The sequence below is a fragment of the Lutra lutra genome, chromosome 14 (genome assembly GCF_902655055.1).
Source record: "Lutra lutra chromosome 14, mLutLut1.2, whole genome shotgun sequence".
Taxonomy (NCBI): Eukaryota; Metazoa; Chordata; class Mammalia; order Carnivora; family Mustelidae; genus Lutra; species Lutra lutra.
In genome coordinates this window covers 84120754-84145709 of record NC_062291.1, presented here as the reverse complement: position 1 = coordinate 84145709, position 24956 = coordinate 84120754, and the positions used below count along the sequence as shown (strand labels likewise).

The following is a 24956-nucleotide window of genomic DNA, read 5'->3' as shown; positions in this document are numbered from 1 at the left end:
CATCAACGGATCCTGCTTTCTTGGTGTGAAGCAAACTGCCCCGGAGGGCCCCCATCCCACGCCAGGCTCTGAGTCTGAGCAGAAGGTCACGAGACTGGTGATGAGGCCAATCAAGGAGAAAACTGAGCCCAGCCCCCGGGAATGACAGAGGTATAGCTTCGGGGGCCAGCATGGGGCAGAAAGCCAAGGCCACCCTGGTGGGCCCAGGGAGCGCTAGTGGGTGCTGGCCTTGCCCCTGGGAATGGGGCTGCTGCTTTCACTCCAGCAAACCTGCCTCCGACCTGCCCACCTGCTCTGTCCTGCGGCCCCTGGCTGGTCCCAGGCATGAGGAGGCTGAACTCCAGGTGCCCCCAGGTCCTACAGACCTCGCTGACCCCTGTCCTCCAGAGGACAAGTCCCTCTGGAGAGAGAGAGGTAGCTGGGCTGGACTGAACACAGTGAGTCTGCCCCCAGCCAGATGTCGGGCTTCCTGTCCCCGGGACCACCATGGCTGTGCTTATTCTGAGAGTCATGAGAGGCTGATGGGGGACCGGGTTCAGTGCTCTGACCCTGGGCCGTTCCTCTGCACTTGCCGAGGGCACGGTAGGCCTACTTTGGCTGAACTCACCCCATTTCTGCTAGTGTCCCTGCAAGCCAACAGGGCCAAAGCAGGGAGGGACAGACCCTGTGTGGAACGGCCAAGTGCCTGGCCTGACCTTTCACCCCTTTTCACACAATTTAACTGTGACCAGCTCTCCCATGAGGCTCAACTTCTCTCAGGCCCTTGGTCTTAACAGCTTAAAAGGCAGCTTAAATGAAGATACATGAAAGGACATGTGGAGTGTCCAGCCCCCATAAATATCCTGAGTTTCTGTTAACTCTCCCGCCCAGTTCTGATGTTCTAGACTTGAGATCTCTATCCTGAGCTAGAGAGATGGCGACCTCAGCTAGTGTCAGCAAGGTCACCGGCACCCCAGCTTTCCAGACTAGTGGACAGAGAACACTGGGTGGTTCACCAGGAACCATCCGGCTCTCCGTCCAGCTGCTGGAGGCCCAGTGCCTGGGCACGAACACCGGCCTCTGGCCAGTCCCCTCCCCGCGCTCTGACACCCTTGGCCACACTCATGTAGCAGTCAGAGCTGTGTCTGAAGGCCTCAGAAGGGCATGTGCCTTCTTGAAGGCCATGTTGTGGCACTCGAATCGGCCTTTTGCCTTCAGACAGCCAAGCAGCATGTGCCTGCTGGTCTGACTGGCACGCAGTCTAGAGAGCCTAGAACCAGGGGACCCCCTTTGGGACGGGGATGATTGCTAAGACAGGAACCTTCCAAAGAAGCTCAGCTCCGCTCTGAGCCTCTGGGGTCCCATAGCATTGTGTGATACAAGGGGAGGGTCGAGGGAGACCTCAGATTGCAAAGTGACTGGTTGACAGAAAATTCAGTGAAATCCAATTGACAGCCTCATTGGCTAAATGTGGAGCAGATGTAGGTCCCAGAAGCTACCGCGGAGTGGGGACAAATTACCGTCTCAGAAAGAATCACGGCCTCAGACTGCTGCATGGCAACGTCGGTGGGTTTAAATTCCTTATCGAACATCTCCTGATGTTTGCTGTTCCTTTTCTCCTTCTTCTTGTCCTTCTTCTCCTTCTCTGGGTCGTCCTTGTCCAGCTTGTCCTGGGACCTACAGTGCATTTTCTTTGGCAGGAGAGGCTCCAGAGCAAACCTAGAAGAAACAGTTCCTTAACCACTCAGGACTTAGGAGGAGAACAGTAGCTTCTCACCCTGCAGATGAATGCGAGCGCGCTCCCGCGGACTCGAAGCTCTGACTGGGAATGTCGCAGGCTTACAGGAAAGGAATGATTTATAAAGAGAGGCCAAGGGGGGATTAAGATACATATTAACCAGCTGTAACAGAGAGACTGTGCAACCCGACAAGATCGAACTGGAAAGAAACAGAGACAAAGTAGAAAGAAGCAGAACACGTACAGGAGGACCGGGGAGATGTGAAGTCTGAGTAGCAGACAGGACACGATGACATAAAGAGATTATCGCAGATGTCTGATGGGAGGATGGCATTTGGGGTATGTTTCAAAAGGGGCGCACTCGCCTTACAGAGATTCATACTAAAATATCCCAACTGCAGCAAGAATAGGCAGATGCTAATGCAAAGAAATTTCTGGTATCTCAATTCTGACCAAGTTCTTACAGCCAGCTCAAGATTACGGATACGTCAGCTGCTTCAATTTGAAAGCCTTTTGGATGACTCGGGGAGAAGCTCTCAGATTCCCGCTTGCAGGTACATGAGAGGCCCTCAGTTTTTCAACTGAGCACCAAGCTAGAAGACCTTGGTTTTGGCTCTGCCACTTACTGGGGAGTCTCGCCATGCCCTAAGCCCTGTGGGCTGGATGTCCCCAGTCTCAAGACAAAGAGAAGACACCACTGCCCTTGGGCCTACTAATGCCAACTGGCTGGTATACACCATGTTAATGGTTCTACTGAGTAGGTGGACCTTGAACTAGCTTCTAGGGCATGTGTCAAAGCTGACCATGCACACACTTCTACGTGCAATTGTGGTTTGCTATTTTAACACAAGACTGTGGCAGCCAGGGGTGAAGGGAGGTCCATCCTGTTTCTGTCCTAGTAAGCCACCAGGAGAGAGAAGAAATGACTCAGTCTGAGGTTGAAGTTACAGCCTCTGCTGCAGGAAGGAGTTAGGAGAGAGGGTTAACATGGATAATGGTATGAAAATATCTCAGAAACTTTATAAACTTCCAGTTATACAATAAACAAGGCAGAGGAAGGAGGACTGGAGCATAGAGAATATAGTCAATAAAAAGAGAATAATCCTCAAGATTTTATTCTAGGTTTCGTATAACTTGAGACAATTAACATGGTGGGGGATAAGATCAGTGGACATCTTTCAGCTCAGGGGGAACAGCTGTAAACATCCTGATAGGGCGCAAAGAGCCAAGAGAAAAGCAGGTTACGTTTAAAATTTTTTACATTATGAGAAGCACCTGTAGACGGGATGAACCTTTATTCTGCACGTAACCTGTGCCATTTGGGACCGAAGTCTCATTTTCTCCACATTAATTACACAGCTAAGGGTGGTAACCCTAGAATGAACAAAAATCTGAAGTCTAATAAAGATGCCTTCCAGTTCAAGGTTAAACAATGCGTCGCGGGAGAAGGAGGCGCGCATTCAGTTCACACGTGTGATGCACCTCGCCTCTATCCACAACCGCTAGATCAATTTCCACCATCACCCCTACGTTCCTGGAGATGTAAAAACCTTTTCATAACTAGCTTGGGGATTTTCTTGGGGAAAAGCTGAATTAAATTTCTTTAGCAATCTTGCTCTAAGTGACAAGGACACATGATTTAAATACCTCTAAATTGAGAATTTCCATATGGATTTGGCTTTATAAGTAGCAGACACTGATAAAAATTACTATTCAGAAAAAAAAAAGTGGGTTTAGTTTTCAATCCTCCACTGGGCGCACCAGTCATCGGCAACAAAGCGCACTTAGATTTGAGCTGTTCCTTGGGGCGCTCAGGAAGTGTGTGTCTGCGTGTAGCAAAGGCCGGGAGCCTGCAGGTTTGGTAAGGCGATGGACGGAAAACCAGATGGGGTTGTACACACACACCACTGTGCAAACTCACCAGTAAAATAAGAAGGAGTTGTTCTCTGGGGTTTAAACGGCAGGACACATTTTTCCTTTTTATTTAATAAAAACAAACTTTACATGTTTGTTACTCAAAACCACAGAAAAATTATTGATGTTTTTTAACACTCAAAGTTAACAGAAGAGACGCAGTGGGAGCGCAACCAAAATTAACCAGTCTGTTAGCTTCTCGCTCGCTCTGAGGTCACTTTGTGCTGTCGGGTGCTTAGCAGCCAAACCAGGGTCTCCAGAGAAGGTTTGTAGAAGGAAGGCGGCCTTGCCAACCCTCAAGGCTGACAGTGTGAGACAGTTCTGCGCTGCTATGACACCAGGGAAATGAGCAGGAGAGGAAAAGTACAAGCACACAGCCAGCAAGGAATGTAGACACTCCTAGAACTTCCAGAACAGAACTAAATCAACACTCACTGGAGTGTTTTAAAATCTGCTGGAAACCTTACCCAAAGAATATTTTCTCAAAAACTCACAAGACCCTGAAAGTCATCGTGGGCACTAGAGTTGCCAAGTCTTGGAGGGTTTTAGTTTCAAAGATGGTTTCGATTTTAAGAAAAATCCTCCGCTGTGATCAGACAAACCCAGGGTCCGGGTGGCTGCTCACAGGACCCTCTATGCCCCCTCCCTGCTGCTGGGAGGACTCACCCATCAGAGCCCGGCCTGGAAGGGGTGCTGTCCGAGGACAGGGAAGACACGGAGGCCACCGACAGAGGCCGGGATGAAGAAGGCATCGTGAAGGATCGGACCATGGACCGGGGACGGCTGCCTCTTCTGTCATCCAGACTTGAGGGCTGACAGTGAAAGTGGGGGGGGAGAGAGAGAGAGGCTTGTTTGATGCTCTTTGCCAAAAGACTTCTGGCCCCTGTGGTCAGACCCTTGGGACCAAGTGGTCTTAGCAACTGAGCTTCTAGACCAAAACTGTCCACACCTGGATGAGCAGTGCATACTCCCGTCCAGAGTGAGAGATGAAAATGACGATTATTTCAGGGGTTTTCCAAAATCTTACCTGATATTGTGAAAAATATAGTAATTTCCCTATTTTTCCAAAATTTTAAATGCACTTTTTTTTTTTTACCAACACCACAATCCATCAACCCGTCCGAGAGCCATCGTAGAATGTACTGACCAGAAAATGTACAGAGTCTCATCTGGAGGAAAGAAATCTGCGGAGTAGCATCTACATTAAAGAGACTGTTAGGACCCTTAGATGAACCCTGCGCCTCTCTGCACGTTGACAAACCACACAGATCACCGAGTCACGCGTCTGACTCTAGAACAAAGTAAGATACTCCTGCTGCACATTTAAAGGCCGATTTGCTCCCCTGTCAGCACAGCGGGGCCGAGGAAGCCACAGCTGGACCCACTCAAGCTCCTCCTCCCAGCCAGGCTGTGAACTAGAGATGCATTCTGGAGAAAAATGGCCTCTGGATGGAATTTTCCATCCTCTCTTTGAAATAGGATTTCTATCACCCAAACACGACTCACTGTGCTATAGCTCATGTCACTATTTAATTACCTAGAAAACGCTAGCATCCCTGTGCCCCAAGGCCAGCTGCTGCAGAGGCTCCTTCCTTTGACCTGAGGATGGAGGGCACTTCCTCTCTGTGTGGCTTTGACCTCCCCACGGCCCTGCCCCACAGCTCCAAAGCCAGTACCTCAGGCCGTCACCACCGGTAGAAGATGGGCTTAGGACCGTGGCTGATGATACACTGAACACAACTTCCGCATCTGAAAAGTGGGCCCGTTTCTTCAAGAGGTGTTTCGCATGTGAACTGCAACCTGATCTGTACGCTCTTGTTAGGAGTAGAAGGGTCACCACCACAAAAGAACAGTTTAAAGCAGGAGCTGGTAAACTCGTTCTGTGAATGGCCAGACAGATTTTAGGCTCTCTGTCCCCCCACCCCGCTCATCTATCAGAGCACGAAAACAGCCAGAGACGACACAGAGATGACACAGAGAGCAGGGCTGCGTTCTAATAAAACCCGAGCTACAAAAAGGGCAGCGGGCCCCGGTTTGCCAACTGCCAGATCACAGCCACGCGTCGCTGGAGCCTGCCCGCACAGAGAGTAGGTCTTGGGTTTGGCACCAAGGACGGCGCCATCGCACACCTTCAAGGAGACGTCTATTGTCACTAACTGGCCTTTGTGAGGAAACCAAAAAGGAAACTAAGTACAAATTAGTTCAAATCAGGGACATGTTTCTTGTACAAAATCTAGCAACTCAAGGTCTACAGGATGCTATTCTCAGGCTGAGACACATGATGAGCCATGGAGAAGGCCTGGTTCTCTGACACGTGGCTCCCCACCACCACCCCTGCACCCCGGGACGGTCCGTGTCCCACTGCTCCCAACACGGTCAGGACAGAGGCCTACCTGCTGTTCTAGGCCCGCCTGACTGCCTCATTCCCCGGGGCCCCGCCTGGCCACCGCTCTTCTCTGCATCTCTGTGTGATTTGACCCTCTTCATGGTTTCACTGAGACCAGCGGGCAGCCTCTGCCTTGCGAAGCCCACACTGTCCCCTACTATTTCCTCCACAGCAGCAGCATCTGAGGGCAGCTCACGAGGAGGGGGCGGAATCCGAGCAGCCACCTGCCAACTCTGGGGGGCCGCCTTCCCGCCTCTCCCCTACAGCAGCCTTTCATTTCCACGGAGCCCTCCTGGACTGGAGGCGGGGGGCGGGGGGTGGGCTGCAGGTGGGGAGCAGAAGGGCAGAAAACCAGCGGGGTCAGGCTCAGGTGATTTCTGCAGCCGGGAGGATGCTGCCTCCATAGCCCATGGTCTACTGGACACAGGGAGACTTGCATTCAAGGAAATGCAGCTGAGCGTACAGAGAAGAAACGTGACCTCTCTGCCATCCGGGTGCCGTGAGCCCCGCTCCTGGCCTGATGGTTTCTGTCTTTCTGGTGAAATGATGCTCCCAGCTATGTTAGGTGCGCAGGGCAGAGGAGGGAGCCAGCCATGGACCAGGAGGGGGTGACGGCCAATAAGAACCACCTCAGTCCAGGAAGACCCTTGAACATTGTCCTCCCTCTGACCACAAAGGGCTGGTGATGTCTCTGGAGAAGCAAACTGCAGTTTTGGCGGATCTACCAGTAGGACTGGAAAGAACAAAGAGAAGGGGGGTGTGTAGCAGGAGCAGGGCTCTGGCCAAAAGGGACAGAAGACACTGTTGGGTCCCACACTTATGGGCGCCCACTGGGCCATTTGTCTCACAATTCCATCTTGACTGAGTAGAGCCTCTAAAAATTGAAGAATTGGGACTTTTTTTCTCCCCCTTCTGAAGCAATCTGAGTTTCTCCCAGCCCTGACAGGTGTAGCCCCAGCGTCAGAAGACATGAGTAATCTGGTGTCCCCATATCCTGGCACCAGGTCTAGCAGGGGTGGGGGTGGGGCGTGACAACTAGGCTAGAATTTTAGCTCTGGGACCAAAGATGTGACCTGGCATCACGCATGGAAGGAACCACTCTGAGCCTCGGCTTTCTCCAGAGCTCGCAGGGATTAATCATCCCACCTCGAGAGGCCTGTGTGAGGCCGAGATGGGAGGAGGCAGCTGGAACCCGGGGGGCCTTGGCACACTCTGCCGGTAGCTTGTCCTTGCTGTTGTCATTATTACAGCCTGAAGCAAACACTCATTTTGCTTTTTAAGAGAAGCGAGCCCCACCCTGCCCAAAAGGCTCTGAGGTGTTTTGTGTCCTTGTCTTCCAACTGAGCCCAAATGCCCCCCCTTGACCTCCACACCTGCCTACTGCCCAGAGTTCAGGGGCGGGTGGGCAGGGCTGAATTTCATTGAGGCGACCAGTGTTTTACGGGGTAGGGTGAGAAGCAGGCACGTTGCTTTTCTGGAAGACACAGGCGCTGGTGCTGAATGCAGGAGGTGCTCATGGCCCTTTCCTCAGGGACCCCGGGGTCTGCACTCCTCACTCCCTACGCATCTGGAAAAGCTGGGCTGTGTGTGAGCTTTTGTCCAGGGAGCTGTGGCCCCCTAGAGCCCCAGCACAGGCAAGGTGAAGGCCAGCGGGGAGGGAGCTGGGGTCTGGTGGAGCCAGCTGTGGATTAAGAAGTCAGAGGGTGTCCAAGTCTTCTGTTTCTATCTATGGCTTTGGCTGGATCAGAAACATTGACAAAATGGTTTATGTCTTTTCTATGGGGTTTTTATTTTTAAATCCATTTTTTTAAAACAGGATGGTACTATATTGCTTTTCCAAGTATTCTGAGATGCTTGCAAGTTTTCAGAGTAGATAAGACAGGAAAGGCTCATGCCAGACTGCTTTCTATTTGCCGCGTTTCTCAGAACATGACAAGGGCATCTGTCTGTCTCTGTCTGCTTGAGGGAAGCAGGCTCCCAGGAGGGAGGACCCAGGAAGGCAGCTCCAACAAAGAAAGCATCCAAGGGGAGGAAATACACCCTTAATTCTACTCCTTAATCCCAGTAAGCTTGACCAGCCCCTAGCTGGGCAGGGGCGGGGGGCTGCGATGGCTGCCCCCACAGAGAGGTGGGCAGTTTGGGGGACATGACCATGTCCCACGATGTGGCAGACACTGCTCACCTCAGCCAAAGATGGCTACATAGGAACAGGGGAAACCTGTCCACGAGGAGGGGGACACCCTCAACACCCTGCCTCCTGGCCTGGCCTTCCGTCTCCCCTGGGCCCAGCAGCAAGTCCGCACAGACGTAACGCATCCCGGCAGAGAACAGAACAGGAAGGACATGTGGTGAGCCAGACAGGTGTCTGTCATGTTGAAATATAAATTACCTGAGCAGTAAAAGGGGAAGACTTTCACTTAGGAGGCAAACTCTGAGATCTCACAAGTGTTTGTTTCTTAGAAGACTTAAGAGCGGTGTTAGACTTGGGAAGAGATGCAGAACAAGGAGCTCTGAAATTCTGGCCCCTCGACTCCGAATGCGATAAGTCATAAGCCCTGAGGCCATAAAGCCCTCCTTAAGGGTTCTGGCTGGCATGAGGGCATCCCAGTCCGAAGCCTGTTCAGCTCCTGCTGGGCTGGCTGCCCCGGGTCCCCAGGTACTGAGTTTTCAGACCAGAGCCCGGAGGTTGCACTCTCTTGGCTTTGTCAGGTTCACACTCTGCTGGCGACACGCTGGCGTGTGGGAGCCCGGCCGCAGCGGGCGAGTGCGGGTAGGCTGGGCCAGCGTGGAGTAGACTCAGAGCCCAGCAGCCCCACTCTGGGGGCCTCTCAGCCTCTTACCAACCCCCGACCACATGAGCAAGACAAAGAAAACCTCTGCCGTGTCACTTGAGTGGTGGCTAGAAGCAAAGACTTGGAGGCAGACCAGCAGGCTTCAAACTCCATCAGTGGCCGCAGTGGCCACTGCTACTGTGTGACCACATGTCCCCTTCTTCCCATCTGTCAAATGACAATGACCACGGTGCCTCGTTCATAGTGTTAAGTGGATGAAGCCAGTTCGTACTTGTGAAGCACTTGGAAAGGTCCCTGGCACACGGTGAGCTCTGAACGAGTGTCTGCTGAGTGAGCCACGAGTGTGGGAAAAAGAAGTGAGTTCACCAGGAAGAGCAACAGAGAGCTGCAGAGAACGGCAGATGGATGGAATTGGGCTGAGAAAGAACCCAAAATGGTGCCCTACATTGGACACCTGGTCCTTTAGGAAGGAGAGAAGAGTGCCGTGCGATGTGAGAAGCAGAGCGCCTTCGACAGCACGCCTTTCGTTGGCAGGAAGGTGGAGACCGTGTGCGCCCTCACTCCCTTCATGCCAAGGGCTGGGATTCTAGATCGGAAGCCTTGCTGCCTCTTTGTGTCACACTGTTGCTTCTCTCTGAAAGTCACGGGAAGCAGGCCTTGTATCATCTGCCGTGCCGGACATCTCTAGAGTCCAGGGATGACCAAAGTTCGGACCCACGAAGGCCCCCAGAGACCACTCTGTGGCGCTCTGGTTTCTGGTGCTCGGCCTCACCTCCATGCGGCTTCGCCGCGTGGCTCCCAACAGCGTCTCAAGCCTGCCACAGGCTCTCACTGCCGGCCAGTCTGCATCACTGCACATCACAAGCCACTCTAATCAGGAGCTTGAACCCAGCCGCAAACTTGAAACTTCTACAAACTCCCAGCAAAAGCCCAGTTCTGCCCTTCGTCCAGAGCAAAGATTCCTGTCCCACGCCGCCATTCCGGGCTCTTGGACGCTGGCCACCTTTCCAGCTTCTCCGTGAATTCTCTTCCATCCAAGGCACGGCTATGTCTGCACGGCCTCTGGCCTGCCATTCGATTTCCAGTCTCCCGGCCTTTCTCCTCACCTCCTCCCCTGACTGTGTCCAGCTTACCTTTCTTGGCTCAGACCAGTAACCACTCCTTTAAGACCTAAGTCTTCGCTGACAATTTCAGACCTCAGTAACCTAAGCAACTCTCTCCAACGACTTTGACTTTGGACTGGACAAAGGCCCCAGCTCTGCCTCAGGACATCATGAGTACTGTTGCGTGTGTGTTACCCACCCCTGTGTGTGGGGGGCATGGCTGTAGGAGCGGCCTCTACGACCAGCCGAAGTTGAGGCCCATTGGCCTCTGGGCAGTTTTGCTGTTGCCCCACCGCACTGAGGATAGACTGTGTCTGAGGCAGGCGAGCAGGGCACTTGGTGATCAAGCAAACTCATGAACGCTTACTCACCCTGACATTTCCAGTAATTGAAAGGAGGTTGCTGGCTTACTGGCAGACAGACTTCCGAGGGGGCCGAGGTCCTTCAAATCCCACTTCCCCAGCAGGCATCACGTATACCTCTTACTCACCCTGCCTGTGAGCCCGACACAGTTGGACAATGTGACGCAAAGACGCCCACCTGCCCTTCTGCAGGGCTACCCACTTACCATGGTCCGGACGCCATATTGCTTTTCCACTTTCTCCTTCAGCTGTTTGAAACAGGCTTCCATTCTCTCATGAAATGGCCTCAGTGCTTCAGTGACTTTGTCTCCATGAATCCTGATCCCTTCAGCCAAAAACGGAATCTGAAAAACGTAGCAGTCAACACTCCTTATTTCCTGGTTAATGGCCTAGAGAGAGGCGTGCACACCAGGCAGAAAGTGGCACTGTGTGCACAATGCAATGTTTTGTTTCCAAATCAAACCGTGAATCAAAGTCATCAGCAGGCACATTACCCCCAAAGACGAAAATGCTCAAATTAAAATCCTTTGTGTTTTAAATTGGACACGTTCAGTGCAGTGCTCGGCAAACGATGGCCACTCGGTGACTATGCCTGACTCCCATTGGCGGACCAACCCCAGAATAAGCTCATCTGTGCCTTCCACGTGAATCTGAAGAGAACTGCAGTTTGAATCTGTTTAGCTGTAACTTGGTCTATTAGCAAAGGGGCATGGCAGAGCGCAAAGATTTTTTTAGTTCAGAATATTGCCTTTGTAGGCAATTGAGAACCCTATTCTAAAACTTAAAAAAAAATCTAATTATATGTGATCTATAGTCCTGAAGGATCTTCTTATTTGGAAAGGAAAACCAAATCTATTCTTCCTTAAAACTAAAAATAATCGCTTCCCTGCCAACACTGCTGTCACAAATATCCGTGCCAACACTTCACTCCCAAGCGCAGAGATGTAGCTGACCTTTAAAAGCGTCGCAGGGAGACATTTTCATTCCCCAGCCCCGGAGGCCCTCTAGAATCACTGCTGTTGGGGGGTGGGGAGGGCTTTCAGGAGGGCTTCTCTCCCCAGGCTCTGCTTTCCCCCAATGCATGGACCAGGAGTTAGACATTCCTCAATGCAATCAAGCTAAGAGGCTTCCTCTTAATAATTTATAATTAAATCAAAATCCTGATTAAAAACAGATTTCCCTAATATGACAGAACACCAACCTAAATAAGCAGATTTATTAGGAAGCAGGATAATAAGTACACAATTGAATTTCATGTGAACAAATTTGAGAACTCTTATCAAGATGAATCAATGCATAAAATGTATTTGGTTGCCATTTGGAGCAGGCGCTATTTATTGCCTGTTGTGGTCTCTGGGGAAAGATGGAAGAAGTCAGGGCTCCCACATCACAGCCTGCCTGGCAGCCCACCCAGCCTGCCCTCGGGCTACACGGGCACAAAGCTGGTTTCGCTGACAGCTGGGCCTCCCCACCAGGGTTCGGGCCAGGTGTCCCCTTCTGGCCGGTGACCGCCAAGAGGACGGTGGGCGTAGAGATGAGCTTTCACGATGGAGAAGACGTTTTGACATCCCACATGAATTACTCCTACAGATGGCAGCTTCCCCGAAGCTCGCCGCAGCGTGGTCAGGTTCCACACTAGAAAATGCTCACAGTAATCCTTGTGCTTCCCCAGTTCCGCCTCGGGGCATGGCACAGGCAGGCTGGAGACAACTTTTGGTGGGATGGCAGACGTGTTGGATCTCTCTGGGTGCAGAGTCGAGGATGGGGGTGCTGTCTCAAGGTGAAAGCCCAGCCACTTGAGTTCCTACAAGCATTTTTGTGTATAATCAACCATTCTCAAATACATAAAATGCAGTCTAAATGTCTCTGCATTTTTGTTGTTGTTGTTGTTTTCTTGTTGGTTTGATTAAAAGCCTTAATGGGCCAGATTCGTTGACCTACCAGAAGCTACCCGCTGGACTAAAGTGAAGACCGTTTGGTTTAGGTCCCTGGGGCTGTGTGAGCTGCAGTTTGGCAGGCGACATTTAGAGGGAACGAGAACTGACCACTTCAACAGGTCCCTGACGATGTCAGATACAACCTTCTTCTCCTGGAAGGGGATCTGGCCTCTGTTCTGAGCCCGACTGGGCTAAGCCCTGGCTCTGCATAAAAAAATGCTCTGTGCAAACACTCTAACATACTGGGTGCTTAACATACGAACACAGGGCATGGAATGAGGCCTGAAGAGATCTCTGGGGACCCTGTAATTCAGTGGGTTCCAAGCTGGATGAGATCAGCATCTCCCAGGCTGGTTCCCAAACCCCACCTCTGGAGTCCTGGTTTGCTCTGGAGTAGATCCCAGGAATCTGCATTTCTTAAAAGTCTCCCAGAGCCCAGAGCGGGGAGAGGAGAGAAGACATCCCCAACGTTACACCTTGGGTTGTTCAAAATGAGCACACAGCCTGCTCTCCTGAGACGCCCTTCTGAACAGTGGTGCAGCATGTGAAGTTTGCCCCTGTGTGTCCCCTGCACTCACAGCCCACCAGCGCATGCAACATCAGGGAGCATAGCTCAGTGCTCCAGGAGCACCGCCCCTGCAGGGCAACGGCTGTGCCCCTTATCAGTTGGGGAGGCGCCGTGAGTCCGGTCTTTTGTCTTTCTCATTTCGAAAGAGACGTAGGCGCACAACACAGCCCCGGTGTATGGGTCTGTAGGGACTCATCTTTGGGCCTTGGCAGGGACGCTCAGTACAACTGCATCTGGGGGAGGGCAGAGCCGTGCCTTTGAGGAAGGGGCTGGAGCCCACTCTGACCTGGTGTCGGCTGTAAACATAGAGGAAGGCCCCACGTGCCTGCAGCCACTGGCTCCCAGCTGGGAGAAGCAGGTCAGCATCGTCCTGGTTTGGGGATGGCAAGAGCAGAGCCAAGAGCTACCTGGGATTTAACAACCTGCCTCACAACCAGCTTCAGCACCGAGATGTGCTTAGTGCTTATCAGGGATGGAAACTCTGCCAATGAGTCTTCGGGATTCCCCAGAGAAAGACTCACTCTGCCCTGATGGAGCTTCCAGAAAAAAACCAAACCAAACAAACGAAAACATTAAGACAGCATCCTGATAACCCCAAACTTCTTATTTTTAATGACCGCATGACTCAATCAGTGATACTAAAATATGGGTTTCCAAACATTTGCAAATGAAAGCGAAATCACAGGTAATGTTTTGAATATGCATTTTCCATCACTCTTTAATTTAATGAAGTTGCTAGAAAATTGATTCTTTTTTTCGGCTTTCCTGTGAGCTGCTTTAAAATTCATCCTTTAATATAGTTATTAGGGGTGATGACATAGTGCTGACATAAAGTTCTCTCTGGGGAACAAATTATTTTCCTCTGTAGGACTTGAAACTCTTAAAATCCAATTTGCTGTAAAAGCTTACAAGAAAAAAAAAATCAATACAACTTTTGCAGACCAAACTCGTTTTTGTGTGGCAATGATGTTATAGCCTTCAGTGCAGTGTGAATTTTGTACCTTTTGGTTTCTACATCTAAAATGGAATCACTCAGACTTTTAAAGTCTCTTTTTGGAAACAGAGAGAGACCGTCCACATGAGGCTTATATTCCACGCAGAGAACCGTCCTTGGCCCGTCAGGTCGCCGGAGCCAGCCCCTGGGGTTCGGGGTAATTCTACTGCAAACAAATGTCTAGTGATTTGTGGCCAAGTCACACACATGAGGACAGCCATTGTGAAAAACAAAACAAAAAGAAACTAGAAACTGACAAGTGTTGACAAGGGGGTGGGAGGAATGTGGCTCCTCAAAAGACTAAAAAGTGGAATCATGGCTTGATCCAGAAATGCCACTTCTGGGAATACACCCCAAAGAACAGAAAGCAGGAAAATGAACAGACTCGTGTGTGGCCATGTTCACCACCAAACAGCAGAAGGAGCCCAAGTGTCCACAGGCGGATGAATGGACGAACCGAATGTGGCCCGTCCACACTGGGAGTGTTATTCAGCCCCACAAGGAAGGAGATTCTGACTCGGGCTACAACACGGATGAACCCCGAAGACTGTACTCAGTGAAACAAGCCAGTCCCCAGAGCCGAATGACTTTACCGTATGAGTCTGCAAACGTGAAGCACCTGGAACCATCAAGTTCACAGAGACAGACGGTGGAGGAGTGGTTTGCAGGGGTGGAGAACGGAGAATCAGTGCAGAGATTTTTGGCGAGGTGGGAAAGTTCGGGAGACAGACACAGGGGATGGTCGCACAGCAGTGTGAATGTGCTTAATGTCACCGGACTGTACTGCAAATTGGTCAAGGTGTTACCTTGTATGTTCTGTCTCTTTATTACCGTGACGTTCTCCTAACAGCAGGCCCCTCTAAGGTGAGACTCAGCGACCTCAGGAGCATGAGCACAGAAGCACCATTATATGCAGAATTACAGCTGGGAAAACACGATGTGGAAGCCCCCAGTCCCGCCACCACCAGGGAGAACATGAGCAGCGGGCACTCTACAGTGGCCCGCTGTCACCTCCCACACGGGCAGCACCGGCCCGAGTGCCCTTCCCGGGACAGGCGGGAGCCAAGCTCTTGAACACATCACAGCTCTCACCTTCCCTCTGAAGTTCTGTCCATACCAGACAGAGATCTTCCAGCAGAGACAGACCAGGCTCACTGGTAAGTGAGGACGCTCTGTGTGTTCAACCTCATGACCGTAGCCTAGGAGCGTAGTTAATTCAGCAGTGGGGGGTGGGTTTATCTGGGGACACATGAGGCTCCGTGCCCCGTGGCGCGTGTCCCAGGCCTCTGTGCTGGCTGGCGTGTGTGCTGAGGTGGCCCAGGAGGATGTGGGTCTGGCCTCCCCGCTCCAGTCCTGCAGGGCGGCCATCCCACACTTACCTGCCACGCGATGAGGTCCTTGAGCTTCTCGATCTTCTCATGGGCCTCTGGGTGCTCCTGCAGGTACCGCTCTGTAAAGAAGGCCTGGTGGAGACAGAAAGGGCCACTCGGTACACCGCTTCCCGGCCCCAATTCTGCACCCTGGCTGTGCACCAGATCCGGGGAGAGAGCCAGGCCCACCCTGTGTGTGTCAAACAGACGCACCCTCGGGGATGGACCCTCGCCAGCACTCCGGGCTAAAGGTCTGGTTGGGTCAAACACAACAGATGTTTAGATGTTGAACGGGCAGCCAGGAGGGGCATTTCCGGTGGCATCTCTGTCCTTGGAATCCAGCAAAGCCTCGGCTGACCTGGATGCTCAGTCCGCTGGGAGGCAGCTCCCCAGCGCCCTGACTCCTGCCCTGCTCCCCGCCCCGGGCTGGTCCTCCACCTCCGGACTGCTTACAACCAAGAGCCTTCTCCAGGTCCAGGGCAATGACTCCTTCAGCCTGCTCTCTGCCTCAGTTCCTACTCTGTCTGGACAAGGGCTCAGCAAACTTTTCTGAGAAGGACCTCAATGCCGCCCCTTTCCATCAGGAAAACAGCCACAGACACTAAGTAGTGAATGGCCGTGGCCAAGTCCAAACTTGATGTCAAACACAGAGAGCAGACCGTAGTACAGACCGCTGGTCTAGACCACACCCCATGTCCTTCGACTTCTGCCCATTGCCACTGAGAGGCTTTCCAGGGAGCCCAGCCGGCCTTCTGCCGTGTACTCGCCATGCCTACCTATCCCACACGTTCTAAGCCTTTCGTCTCTCACTAAAACCGTGTCTCTAGGCCTTTCATGATCCTAGGACTCTCGAGAGCCACCCAAGGGCAGCCCCGCAGAGCTCCATCAGCCCAGCCTGGGAGGACAATGCCCAGGGGAGCCATGCCTGGGATTGGGCCTTGACCTTCCGCAGCAGGCAGGGGTCACCTCTAGGGGGTCCCCAGCCTTGGCTCAGTCACGGCTGAGATTGGCTAGAGAGACCAGAACAGCTTCTGGGCTGGGAGATATGTTTCTGGAGACATCTGTCCTGGGACAGGGCTGGACCAGGTCATGTCACATGCCTTCTCATAATTCGCGAAGCCTCCCATGACAGCAGGGTCCACGATGCCGTTCAGGAGCATGGAGAGGGGGTTGATGGGGAGGCTGGGGTCATCAAGGTGCTGCTGCACCATGCTGTTCATCTTGTCGTTGGTCAGCTGCATGGTCTCGATGGCATTCTCCAGGGGGCTGATCTCCACCTGCGGGGCAGGAAGAAGATGGAACCCCAGGCCGGCTGCGGCGTCCACCCCACTAGGGTCTCCTGCTGTGTCTCTGGCCCGTGGGGTCCTGCCAGAGGACGAGCACTCCCAAGGGGGGCCAGGCTTCCTATTCCTCCATCGCACCTTTCTTCCGGGGGCGGGGGTGGGTTTCGGGGGTGTCTGTTATCACCCAACAAGAGCAGCTGGGTATCTCCGCATCACTGTGCGTTTCCAGTAGGCATGGCCCTCGCACGCAAATTCCAAAGTGATAATACAAGGTGGGCTGGCTCTGAGGGGGTGTGTGTGCACGAGTGTGTGTGTGTGTGCTGTGTGCCTATACACGTGTGCACATGTGTAAGTATGTGTGCATTCACATGTGGTCTGTTCCTTTTAAAATGGGTGAGGTTCTGGGTGCCTGGGTGGCTCAGTCAGTGAACCGTCTGCCTTCAGTTTGGGTCAGGATCCCAGGGTGCTGGGATCGAGTCCCGCATCAGGCTCCTGCTCAGTACGGAGCCTGCTTCTCCCTCCCCCTCTGCCATTCCCCTCACCTCCACCCCGCTTGTGTTTGCTAGCTCTGTCAAATAAATGAAATCTTTCAAAAAGAAGGGTAAGATTTTAAGGAATTCTGAGCAATCTATCACTGTCCCTGAGGCAGGAGGCCTCGGCACTTTGTAATCCCCCGGTACCTGTTTGGCCAGGGAAGAGGGGAGAGCCCTGCCCTGATCTCCAGAGTAGACCATGTACTCTCTTAGGAAGGAAGAGCTCCACTGCCCCAGGGGGAGCACATTGCCACTTCCAATGGTACCTCACAGGCCTCATCGGAACACCTGCCACCGGTCAGCGGGACACTCCGTGCGGGAGGCAGGGGACCACTGTCCATCCTGCAACTGCCCTCCTTTGTTTGGGGCCCAACAGCATCCTGCAAGGCCCATGAGAGCATGTCTCTCTGGCTCAGCCCGAAGGTGCCACGAAAACATGGCTGGGTTTAAAACAACAGCAGACCCCGCCCCCCAGGCCTCCTCCAAGAGATGCCCAGCTGGCCACAGAGCCACATCCAGGGGTCACCTCAAAACAGGAGCATTTCGGTCCTCCTGAAGGAGGTAGGAGGCGTCCCTCCCCATGCCTGGGAACCCAGGGTGTCTGTAGCAAGGGACAAAGGGAGCAGGGGAACAGGGACCTGAGAACAGACAGCTCTGCTCACGGCAGGTCCCACATTGCAGAGCGACACTTGGGAGTCACAGTGGAGGAAAACACCCACTGCGCTCGTCCCGTGCGGCCTGGGAGCTGAGGGACAGGCCGTCCCATACAGAAAGGTGGCTTCCGCATAGAAAGGTGGTCGGCCCCGAGTCCTCATGGCGTGTAGTCCAAGCAGGACTGCGGCTCCCAGGTGGGCCCACGTGGGCCCCGGCGGGCTCAGAGCCTGGAACGCAGCATCCCAGGCACACGCCTTCGCCAATCGCACACCCCAGGGCAGGACTCCATTCTGACCGACCGCTGACTCCCTGACACTGACCCCGTTTGCCTCAAGCAAGAATAGTTTCCTCTATTCATTCAGCAGGAGGGCTGGCTGCCAGCCCCTGGACATCCCCAGTGGACTATCCCGGGGGGGCATGCCCAAGGCAAGGGCGGGTGGGATGGGTATCGAGAGCAGCCCTTCATTACGTGCTCTGGGATTACTCGGCTTCCAGCCTGTTAGTTTGTTAAAAATGGCAAACAGCGCCGGTGGCAGAACCACATCTTTACAGAAAGTCAGGACTCACCCCTCTCCACCTTGAGCTCTTAAGCTCCTTCCTCTTGAAATCTGGCTGGCTCACAAAATCCTGGATTACTGAGGGCTTTGGGCAGAGGCTCATTTGGAAGCTTAGTGCCTATTTACGCCAAGTGTCCCCTACTCCGCCCTCTCACGTGCTACATCACCAGCTCTAAATGGTGCCAGCAAAAACTTGCCACCTGCCACATATCTTCTGAGCCCTCCAGGCATTGGGCCTGCCTGGGTGCTGGGGGGGGCACAGAGTGGGCACTCTCAGAGCACAAAATGCAAGTGCCCAGGGCAGGGACAGGTAGAGAGACCCAGGGCTTCAGAGAAGCAGGAGGGGGCACCTGGGATGGGGGGTGGGATATGGCCCTGCGCTCAGATGGGCATGGATGAGAGAAAAAGAGAGGAAAGAGAAACGGGGCTGAGGCTGAGGCTGAAGAGAGGTTCCAGCCAGGTTGAACTGAACAGGGAGTTTTGAGGAGACTCACTGTAAACTATAGGGGGGGGCACCAGCCCTCTGGATAAGATCCTGCTGGCTGAACACAAAAGGCATTGAGACACGTGAATTAAAATACATATTTCAATCAGATCTCTTTATCCCACTCTCTGATACTTCTGTGTACTCAGTAAGAATCTGCCGCCCGACTCTGGTTCACGGAGATGGAACTGTCCCAGGGCTCACCACTGAGGCAAAGCAAAGTTTAGCTAATGAGATGCGAGTCATTATTTCTTTAAAAAAGTGCCAGTGAGGGGTATATTCTCAAGCTATTTTTACTTGAAATAAGCAATTGCTATTAATCAAGTCGTTTGTCATGTAAATGGCAATAAAACCATCAGGAAGAAAGATCTTAAAAAGTGTATGTAAATTGGAACTTGTCTTAAACTTTTCATTTAGTTAACAGAAAGAGCTGTCAAAACAGCACAGCAATGACTAGATTTAAATATTTTGTAAGAAGAAAGAAAATCTTAATGCTGGTTTTCTCGTCAGCTAGCACTGGTCGTGATTACACAGCATTTCTACGACAATGTTTGTGGACCTGCACAGTCGACGGCCCAGGGAACGTGCAGGGTGACGACGGGCTCAGCCTCGTCTGGCCTGGGGTCTCCATGTGCCCACCGCACCCTGTAACGGAGGGCAACGCACAATCCCTCCTGGGGGGGGCGGTATCCTTACCATGAAGACAGATTTGACCTCAAACCACCTTAAAATTCCAGGTAACTTGTACGCCGTGGTGTATATGGTTCTCTCGATCCACATGTTCTGCAAAGGAACACACACACGGTACTGGTCAGAAGGACGTCAGCAGGTGGACAGCGTCTGCCCTCATGGGGACTGGCCACTCTCTGCGAGGTGTGTCCTCCCGGGGGGCGGGTCTCCCTGCAAGGAATTGCACGTGGCCCTTTTGCGTGCCTTTTCACCATGCTCTGCCTGTGAGTTGGACAGTCACATGAGACACAGCAATGTCCCCTGCTTTGGCTGGCCAGTGGTGCCAGCCTCCCTGGCGTTTGGCAAGAAAACACAACGGGAGAGCCAGGGAGGATTCTGTACGTCAAAACAAGGGAAGTTCCCTCTGAGCAAAGGGATTTTTGAAGAGGTTCCCATGTTGGCCTGACTTCGGGTTCAACAGAAACCCACAGGTAGGAGGGCGCTAAGGAAAACCAGGTTTCGTGTAAGTGACCGCTGATGCCAGATACAGACCAGTCAGTATGCTCGGCTTCATGTGTTTCCTGAACAACTGATCTCTATTCACATCAGAAAATAAAGATGTGGACAAATCACCCACCCTCTGGAGACGGTAATTTAAACCTTTCAGTATCTGTTCTTCAAGACTTCTCACTAAGCACTAGAAAGGCACGTAGATGCATATTTTCAATAAGATACCATTTTATAATCCAGAGTCTTCACAGAACGGTACATTATGTGCAGCAGGAAACTGCTGCAAGCCAACGAGTGTCACCCCCCTGTGCCTATTCCAGGCTGCGTGGAAACCCGCGGTGAGCTAACCAGCAGGGACCTTTTGCCCACCTGGTCCCGCCCATGGTCTGCTTCCGGCCACCCTCTCCCTGTCCTGGGTCATAACTGGGCCATGCAGGTGTGTTGGGAGGGGTCCAGCCACAGTGGGCTGACGTCAGCCAGTCCAGGGGGCCGCACTGGATCTTAGAGAAGCATCGATCCCCCCCACCTTTGAGGCTCCAGAGGGGAGAAGGAAGGGGACCCAGGAGAAGGCTCCCCTAGGTGCTTGCCCGAGGCAACAGCAGTGTGACACTTCAGAGCACCTGCAGGGTCTCCCCAGAGGCTGACACAGCCCGGCTGGGGGCCTGGGCTCCACCAAGGGCTTTCTGGACAACTGGCACGGGCTAACCGAGAGCTCTCTCTCTGTCTCCCACCTCCTCGGCCGCTTCATCCCCTGCTGTGCAGCCACGCAGAGCGCTCAGCCTGGCAGGGGGCCTCCCCAGCGTCCCGCCCGCAGAGCCAGGCCTCCCGAAACAGGGCCAAGCCCCGCTTCCCATCGCTGCAGAAAGCCCCACGCTTATCTGGAAGCTTTAGGCTTTGTCAGGCGTGTGAAGGACTAAATCCTGTGGCTTCAGACAGCCTCATCCAAGTGTGAGGGCCGAACGGGGCCATTAGGGGATTTCAGGGCCATTTGGAAGAAGCACGAGGCTTAGTGAAGCCCCAAATGTCAGGGGTCTTGGCTGTTCTTGGCTCTCCCCCAGTTGGCTGCACCCCTGTCGGCAATTTGCCAGGCCTCCGTGCGCCTTTCTCTGCGGTAGGACTGTATACGCGGCCGCTGGATGCGAGACGTGTGAGGGAAATTCAAGAGCTGCCTGTAGTCCCACAGTCCAGAGATGCTACATAAACGGTCATGCTGTGGCCACAGGCCCCACCAGAGATCGCTCAGAAAGCCGCCCCCTTGGGGCTGATGTCTTGTCCCCTCCCTCACTATTAGAGACAACACCGCAGTGACCAGTTACCAAGTATGGGATCCTGGGACGCTGGCATTAACCAAGAAATAGGGTCTTCGTTTTGAGATCTGCAGTGTGGGAAGCGGGAATGACTGGGGTTCTCGGCATACGAGCTCATTGTAGACACCCAGGCCACGGCTCGGGCAGGAAGGGCCTGTAACTGCAGATTCTCAGGCCTCACCCTGAGGAGGGGAAGACTGCAGGAAATGGAGGGCTTTAGGGGGAGGCTGGATAGAAGCATCGTGGCTGGAAGTGCCCCAAACTTCACTCTGGGTCAGGTCACCTTTGACCTTCTGCGCCCCCAGACACCTCCGAATGATAGGCAAGGGGATGCAGTCCCCAGCAGAGCTGCTGGTCCTCCTTGGAAGTCCCTGCAGCGAATGGGTCATGGAGGTAAGGGCCCACCTAGGGATTCCCGACGATGTTTGCAGTGCAGAAGGAGGGGGAATGTTAACATGTTAAAGAACTCTACTTTATTGCAAAGAATATTCTTTGCAAATGGAACCATTAAACCAAGTGCATGCATATTTTTTTAAAAGCTGCAAAAATTTCTGTTACTATTTCTATGACTAATGCAGGGGACAAGGTGATGACCTTTTCGGTTGGTTGTCACAGCTGGGGAGGTACTACCAGTTATCTAATGGGCAGAGGGTCAAGGAAGCCGCTCAATGTCCTCCAAGGCACAGGGTGGCTCCGTCACAGAGAATGACCAGGCCCACGACTCTGTGGCACCCAGGAGCCCCTGGGCCTCAAGCCTCAGGAAAACTCAGGTGCTGAATAGGAGTGTCTGTCTGGGTCCTCCAACTGCTTGCCATCAGCAGAAAGCCAGAGTGCTCAGGCCCCTTTGCCTATTTGTATTAGAGACCCCAGCAGGGTGCTCGGGGATCCAGGGCCCAGAGGGAGACAACTCAGAGAAGCCGAGGAGGGAAGCGAGGATGCCAGGAGCATAAGAAGCAGACTCCCAGCACTCGTCCCCTTCTGCTAGCATCGTAAGGCCTTAACAACATCGTCCGTGAGATGTTCATCCTTTCGCTACAGTTGAAGGGCTTAGGATTTGGAATTTGGATTTCTGCACGCAAGACACAAAGGCATCTAATACTGCCCTGTGGTGGCCTCTGAGGCCATTTTCCACAGGCAGGGGCGGTGGTGGTGGAAGGAGCCCTTTGGGGGTTTTTTGGTTGTTTTCTTTACCGCGAATTCATTGTCTGGGTTTTTCTCTCCCTTGCGTATCGGCCGAGAATATTCAAACCGCTGGACTTCATTCACCCTATAAAAACTGTACAGAGACAGATAAAGCGTTAGACATTCAACCCCCAAAGCAGCCGATATGCTTTTACGACGTGGGGTCTGGCCTCCTTATAGGTCCCTGCATCCCTGAGAGCATCCCCAACCCTGACTCCGAGCGATCGCTGTGGCTTTCTCTCCCCGCCAGCCTCAGAAGAGAGATGCTGGCAGGTGGAAAAATTGCCTTGAGTTTTTGCCTCTTCCCTGTCCCTGCAAACCCTCAGGGAAGAGGAGATGCTGAGTAAGAGTGAAGCGGGCACACACGGAGAAAAGGTGAAGCGAAGGAGAGCGGCAACAGGCTTGCGTCCCCCACTCTTGTGTTTCCTCCTTCAAAATCCCAATTTACTCTATTAGTTTAATTGAGTGATTCAATGATTAATTTATTAAAACAATTTAATAATTTTTATTAATTAAAAAAAATTATGTGTTTCTAATTTTTTTACTGTAAAGAATCCAGCTTTACTTATAATACTTTTCCTAAGAATTACTTTTCATTCTATAACACTTCCCATGGATTAGATGAGCTACTAATTGATATATATTTTTTTATTTCTTTTTTTTTTAATTTCTTTTCAGTGTACCAGAATTCATTGTTTATGCATCACACCCAGTGTTCCATGCAATACGTGCCCTCCATAATACCCACCACCAGGCTCCCCGAACCGCCCTCCCCCCTCCCCTCCAAAACCCTCAGATTATTTTTCAGAGTCCACAGTCTCTCATGGTTCATCTCCCCCTCCCAATTTCCCCCAACTCCCTTCTCCTCTCCATCTCCCCATGTCCTCTGCGTTATTTCTTATGCTCCACAAACGTGTTTCTTATTTTTAAAAAGACCTTATATACCTTAGTTTCAGCTCTACCAAAGGTAGAGTCTGCAACCAAAAGGACGGCACGCACGCCAAGTGTGTCCTTTTTCTTTCCCTGGGGAAGGGCTGGGTGGCACACGTGTACCAGAGGCAGACATCCCTCGTCAGCACTGAGACGTCGGCCGCCTCCCCACGTCCCAGCAAACAGCTGAGCGTCAGCTACGATTCGCTATTGGCTTTAATGCCTCTCTCCAAAATACACTGTTGGAAAACTTGTGGAAGCCATCGTTCATGGATAAACAGATAAACATTGGTAAACGAAGTCCTGGCTGACCTGCTGTCATGGCTGATACAAGGTTAAAGAAAGGAGAGGGAATGTGGAGGAAGAACACAGCCCCCCATACTTCAGGATATGAAATGAGCAGATTCTGAGCATTATCAGGCCACCAAAGAGGTTAATTTCTTAACCAGAACATGGATCGCATAGAAAGAAAAGTCGGAACATCAATGGAACATCTCAAGCAGGGGGTCTCTACAGCACTGCTAGGTCAGGGGCAACTCACCAGAGAGGCATAAACCCTCAAATTCGGACAGCGGCGAGTGAATGTAACAATCAGCCCCATCATCCCACGTGACATAATCGTGGGCCTGCAGGGATCTGGGGCTTCTCCACCCAGAAAAGCAAATGCCCCAATCCCTTGTCCTGCCTTACAGCACACAAACACTCCGGCCCTCCCCAGGCATGTGGACTCGGAAGTGCTGGGTTGGGACTGGGCTGGAGCCCCGCTAAGCTCTGCAGGGACCACCGCCCCCCCCGCCCCCCCCCCGGCAGGGCATAAGGAGACCAGAGTTTCCCTTCCGTCCTCCCGAGTTCTCCTCATCTCCCCATGTCGGGAAAGGAATAGTTCTTGTACCCACTGGCAACACACACTAACCTCTTCCCTCACTGTTCGGATGCTAGAAAGAATTTGCTTCCCTTGCTCTTCTAAGTCAACAGAAAGAGCATCTGGAAAGCAAATCAAAGGCTACAATCCACCGTCTCGAGGGTGAAATTCTTAGCGCCCAGCCCTTCTCCGGCCTCCCAGCGGGTGGGAGAAATGGGGTGCTTACCTTACAATCTGCTCCGACACAGGCCTGTGAAATTTTGGGGGCAGATCGAGTTTGGGCTTTACGGTGAAGCACTGGATATCTGAGGGCAAAGGGGGTTAAGGACCAGCAGGCGGGGTGCTCGTCGGCCACGACGGGGCCCCAGGCCCACCCAGCCACCCAGGCGCACGGAGCGGTGGCCGTGTCCCATTCCACAGGCTTGTCGGAAAGGATACACTGGCCAGGAGAGTTTTTAATGTCGTCGCCTGGTGGAGACGTTGTCTTCATTTTCTCGGCGTTGGGGAACTGCGTTAACAGCCGAGCTTCGAAATCTTCCCTGCGTTCATACTCCTTCCCTCGGTAAATGAAAACTTTCCCCTGGAAACAATGACATTCATTAAATACCAGCAAGGGAAAGGCCAGGACCCACGCACACGCCAGCGCACTGGTCTTCAAAATATGCTTTTTTTTTTCTTTTTTTAAGTCGCTGATTGAAGAACAGCTTGTAAGTGCACTAGCCTTTTTAATCAGCAACGCGCCGGCACCGCACGGCAGTTTCCGTGTTGAAGAAGCACCGAACGCAGCACGCCCGACGGCCGCGGATGTGCTTCCGTCCCGACAGCGGCGCTCGGCTAGAACC

At 52.6% G+C, this 24956-nt stretch overlaps 1 protein-coding gene across 2 annotated transcripts in view; it reads right to left on the bottom strand.

Annotated features, from left to right (window-relative positions):
* Positions 1–24956, bottom strand: part of DOCK1 (dedicator of cytokinesis 1) — a 509676-nt gene that overhangs the window by 7526 nt on the left and 477194 nt on the right. For both annotated transcript variants that reach the window (XM_047703531.1, XM_047703532.1), the window contains exons 41-49: positions 24553–24694; positions 24341–24419; positions 22332–22416; positions 19351–19437; positions 16244–16420; positions 15153–15236; positions 10481–10618; positions 4298–4443; positions 1500–1698 (exon numbers count right to left, since the gene is read on the bottom strand). In XM_047703531.1, coding sequence (XP_047559487.1) covers positions 1500–1698; positions 4298–4443; positions 10481–10618; positions 15153–15236; positions 16244–16420; positions 19351–19437; positions 22332–22416; positions 24341–24419; positions 24553–24694 — 1137 coding nt within the window. The remainder of the gene's footprint in view (positions 1–1499; positions 1699–4297; positions 4444–10480; positions 10619–15152; positions 15237–16243; positions 16421–19350; positions 19438–22331; positions 22417–24340; positions 24420–24552; positions 24695–24956) is intronic.